Raw genomic sequence first — 5240 nt, 5'->3', positions numbered from 1 at the left:
CAGCTGTTGCGCACGTGTATCTTCAATTGCTCATATCTCCAAAACTAAGACGTTTATTCGAAATCCGCGTTCTTTATGACGATCTGCGTAATGAAAGGAATCGATTATGATTAGTTTCATCTCATTCTATTGAGAAATACGACTGTGCCATTGTCCCCCATTTGTTCTGAAAAACGCTCTTTTCAGCCTCACGCGTTCGTACATTTAGCAATTTATTTCTTGAAAAGTAAAAGTGCAAATGCAAATTAAACAATATCGTTAGTAGTATCATGAAAATGGGATGCTTTCATATTATTTTTCCAATGCTTCATCTAATCTATGTAACCCTAAATGTAATAAAACGCGTACTCGGAGTAGAAGCATGATGTCTCTTTCCCTCTCTAATTCACTCTCTCTCTCTCTCTCTCTCTCTCTCTCTCCCAAGCGTGTAGTCCCGTCAAAAGTGAAGCGGGGTTGGGGTGGGTTTATAAAAGAAATACATTATGAGTTAAACTATAATTTATTTAAAATGTCCACGGCACATAAATCTATTCTTGTGCCGTGGACATTTGGTCGGAGCCTGGACTCCTTACCTGTCGCGGCGGCAATGGCGTCCGCCACGACAGGTTTTTCGGGGGGAGCGACTACGGCATCGCGGGGAGCGACTACGACATCGCGGGGTGCGACTGCGGCGTCGTGGAGTGCGGCTGCGGCGTCGCGGGGTGCGGCTGCGGCGTCGTGGAGTGTGGCTGCGGCGTCGCGGGGTGCGGCTGCGGCGTCGTGGAGTGTGGCTGCGGCGTCGTGGAGTGCTACTGCGGCGTCGTGGAGTGAGGCTGCGGCGTCGTGGAGTGCGGCTTCGGCGTCGTGGGGAACGGCTGCGGCGTCGTGGGGAGTGGGCGCGGCGGCTGCTCTCCTCTCTTAACAATTTTAAGAGCTGTAAAAAGTAAAAATAATATTATTATTTTTTATATTCATTAATTTCGATCTTGTTTATACTTACAGCAAGATCAGCTGCTCGCTGCGCGGCCTTCTTGCGGCGGTAGCGCTGCCGCCACTGCTTGCGTAGGAGTTTCTTGATCTGGAAAAATAAAATTCTTATCAATATATACAATATTTAGAGAGATTCTGTCAGACTTACCTTTTCTTTCGACAGCCCTGCTTCCGCCGAAGAAGGCCGCTGCCCTGCCACAGTTTCCGCGTATGCGCGGATTCGGGACGGTCCCGGTTCTTGGGACCGCCCACGAATCGCACTATGCGGAACAACGGCCGGCAAAATTGCCGGCTTCGACCTGGAATTGGCCGAAGACTTCGGCCCGGCCTGCCTTTCTGCGGCTACTTCTAGCTTCGGGGTAGTTTGCGATGTCCCTGCCGATCCCCCTGGCTTTGGGGTAGGCCGCAGGGATGGCAAAGACCGCCGCTGCAGGGTTTTTTTAGGGTCCGCGGATCCCCCTGGCTTGGGGGCGGCATGCAGACCTTTGAAAACCCCCGCTTTTGTGGTCTGCGGGGTCACCTTCGACCCCCCCCCCCTCCTTCTCCTTATCGCTAGGCGGCTGCGGCGTGGGTGGTTGCGGCGTTGGTGGCTGCGGCGGTGGTGGTTGAGGCGTGGGTGGCTGCGGAGTGGCGGGGGTATAAGGGGGGTTGGACGAAGCAGCCCTCTTCTGGCCCCCTCCCTCCTTCTTCTCCTCAGAGTTCCTGGTTTTCTGAAAATAAAACAAGAAAAATATTATTAAAATGTCACATGCTTGAAAGATTTGATGGGTAATATGCTACTGCAATGTTTTAACACATATGTGATAGTAAGAAAGTCCACTTACGATTGCATATATTGGAAACCATATGACGTCGTATTTGCGTGTATTTGTTCAAATGCAACATGGCTGTATTGTGTTCTTAGTAGCAAAAATACAAAAATACGGCCATGTTGCATTGTTACAAATACAATAAATATGACATATTCTACAGTTAACAATACATGCATTCGTAACTGGAAATTCTTATCAAAACATATATTGCAAAACATCGCGGAAGAACACTACACATCACTTCTATCACGTATTAGCATGCAATGATGTTAAAATTACTTACCATTTTTCTGCTGAAACTCGGGCGGTCCACGTGCTTTGTGGGAATCGTGGGGAATGAAACACTGCACGTTGCCTTCTTATTAGCGAACAATGTGCAGAGCTTCTTGGCCAATGATAAAGCTTATCAGATCTATAGACCAATAATCAAGCTTATCAGATCGATGGACCAATGGCAAGCTTCCGCACAATTCGCGCTAAACTTAATTTATTTTTAATAACAGTAATATTTATTTGTAGAAGCTTTTTAAATATAATTAACATTTTATTTTGAGGGAAGAAACAACGTGAGAAGGCGATTTTTAAAAAATATATATTTTGCACACACTTCAAGTGCGATTTGCGAATGCATAAAAAGCTCCGCTGCTGTCATCGTTGAGACGGTTTTCAGCTATCTCTCAAGTCGGACGTGCGTGAGTGAGTTTTATTTAAATAGTGTTCAGTGAAGTGTTTAGTGGGTGCAATTTTTTGGATTTGCTGCAGGAAACCTCAGGTTAGTTCCAAAATATAATAATTTGTAGTTTGCATGCCCTTTTTTGTGTAAAAATAATAGTTTCGTAGTCAGGTTAGATGGGATGAAAGCATGGTTCAGCTGCATGAATTTCATTCAGCTCATAACATTTCTCCTGGTATGCAGTATACTCTGTAACTTCATATCGATAATGTTTTTATTATCATAAGGCATTTGTAAAGTGTAGTAAAAGTGTAGAACAGTATAAGTTTTAAAGGACCATGGGTCACATGATATCATAGCTCATGGTCCTTTAAACTTACTACTGTCATTTGAACCTATACCAAACTTTATGAATGTATTATGCAGTTAGAACCAATATCGATAACAAGTTTCAGAGCATGCTTCATGCTAGAATAAATGTTATTTGATGACAGCGAAAGATACAGCTGAGCTATGCATTCTTTCCATTTCCTTTCAAATCCAAGGGTTTGCTTCTTGTCAGATTGTGAAAGCCTTCCAGGTGATAAGAGGCATAAGATCTTGGAAATGAAAGTCTAATAGTTATTGAGTATTTTGTTACAAGCATGTGTAAGTGTAGCTTTTAAAAAAGACCATCATTTTAATGTGGTACGTGTGATAGACAATGGGGTAAATAATTTGTGGAAACTAAAAGCTGTATGATTAAAAAATTGTGGGTTCTATTGCATTCAGTTGTATATTTTCTAGTTTATATTAATGAAATATAAATGAAAATGATGCTAGTTTGCCAAGGAAAGGGCCATATTGCACAGCTGATGTTGAGAGTAACAGTTTAGAAAAAGGTTGAAAGTGGGGTGAATGTAGAAACAAACCTTGATAGTGGAGGCCATGCAAGTGATTTGGGTTAAAAAATCTTGGCAATAGAAGTTGAATAGTCGATGGATAGTTGAATAAAATCGTGTAGTAGTGTGACAACCAAAAGAGCTCGTCATTTCAATTATTTACTTTTCTATTTGTTTGTATTTCATTATTTATCGACTATAAGAACTTCTACTTCCAAGATCTTATGTCCTAAATCACTTTCTAGGCCTTCAATATAAAGGTTTGCTTCTATATACATCCCTTTTCCCACCTTTCTCTTAGTTCTTACTCTCAACGTCAGATTTGCATTATGGCTATTTCTCTGGCAAAGTAGGATCATTATTTATTACTTTTCATTAATACAAACTAGAAAAAATGCAACTGAATGCAATAGAAGCCACAGTTTTGTAGTTATACAGCTTTCAGTTTCCTCAGATTAATTACCCCATTATCTATGACACATACCACATTAAAATGATCTTTTTTAAAAGCTTTACTTATACATGATTGTATCAAAATATTCATCAACTATTATACTTTTATTTCCAAGATCTTATGCTTTAAATCACGTAAGAGCCCCCCACAATGAAGGTTTGCCTCTATATTTATCCCTTTTTCCACTTTTCTCTTAGCTGTTACTCTGAACACGAGCTTTGCATTATAACTCTTTCTCTGGCAAACTAGCATCTTATTTAACTTCTTTCCATTAATAAAAACTAGGATACATATCAAAGAATGCAATAGAAGTCACAGTTTTTTAGGTACAGTCCTTTCAGTTTCATTAGTGTACTCAACGAATGACTAAGCATACACATAATAAGAAACCGATGAATTAAAACTGAAATTATACTGTCAGAGGCTCTTGTCAAAATGTTCTGCTACTCTTAGAATCACAGTACCTATATTTTATTAAATAATCACCTACAAGTGCTTCAATTTCAAAAAGGAGCTCATAAATTGGTTTATTCTTCCACCTTTTCCTTAGTAGTTACTCTCAACAGCAGCTTTGCATTATGGTTCATTCTTTGGCAAACTAGCATCATTTTTAACTACTTTCCATTGATACAAACTAGGAAATATATCAATGAATGCAATGGAAGTCACAGTTTTCCAGTTACACTGCTTTCAGTTTCCTCTGTTTATTCACCGTATTCCCTATCAACTCTAAGATATTTAAACAATGAGCTATTTTCATAGTCAAATGTCGTACGGCATACAGTGAATAAACTGAGGAAACTGAAAGCAGTGTAACTGGAAAACCGTTACTTCCATTACATTCATTGACATATTTCCTAATTTGTATCAATGGAAACTAGTTAAAAATGATGCTAGTTTGCCAGAGAAAGAGCCATAATGCTAAGCTGCTGTTGAGAGTAACTACTAAGGATAAGGTGGGAGAATAAACCAATTTATGAGCTCCTTTTTAAAATTGAAGCACTTGTAAGGTGATTATTTAATAAAATGTAGGTATTGTGATTCTAAGAGTAGCAGAACATTTTGACAAGAGCCTCTGGAAGTATAATTTCAGTTTTAATTCATCGGTTTCTTATTATGTGTGTGATTAGTCATTCGTTGAGTACACTAAAGAAACTGAAAGGGATTTACCTACTAAATAGAGGTTTTCTAAGGATTTCAGAGCTATATTTTCCACTTTGTATTCATGAATAGCCATTATAAATGATCTTAGTTTACCAAAGAGGGCCATATTCCAAATCAGATGATCAGAGTAACAGTTTAGAAAAAGGTTGAAAATGAGATAAATTTTGAGGCAAACCTTGATAGTGGAGGGCTTGTAGGTGATTTGAGGGATAAGATCTTGAAAATAGAAGTCAAATAGTCGATAAATAGTGAATAAAAGCAAGTAGAAAAGATGAGGCTGAAGTAAG

At 39.8% G+C, this 5240-nt stretch overlaps 1 protein-coding gene across 1 annotated transcript; it reads right to left on the bottom strand.

Moving 5' to 3' along the window:
• Positions 1-492: 492 nt before the first annotated feature.
• On the bottom strand, positions 493-1854 carry LOC136779302 (zyxin-like). The gene is made up of 5 exons (XM_066736834.1): positions 1813-1854; positions 1523-1679; positions 1118-1452; positions 980-1057; positions 493-894 (listed from the first exon to the last, which is right to left on the bottom strand). The coding sequence occupies exons 1-5, from the start codon at positions 1852-1854 to the stop codon at positions 493-495; spliced, it is 1014 nt and encodes a 337-aa protein (XP_066592931.1).
• Between the last annotated feature and the right edge of the window lie 3386 nt (positions 1855-5240).

The sequence above is a fragment of the Prorops nasuta genome, unplaced genomic scaffold (genome assembly GCF_024137725.1).
Source record: "Prorops nasuta isolate Cenicafe-Biocafe unplaced genomic scaffold, Cenicafe_Pnas_1.2 PNAS00016, whole genome shotgun sequence".
Lineage (NCBI taxonomy): Eukaryota > Metazoa > Arthropoda > Insecta > Hymenoptera > Bethylidae > Prorops > Prorops nasuta.
This window is presented reverse-complemented; position numbering and strand designations above follow the sequence as displayed.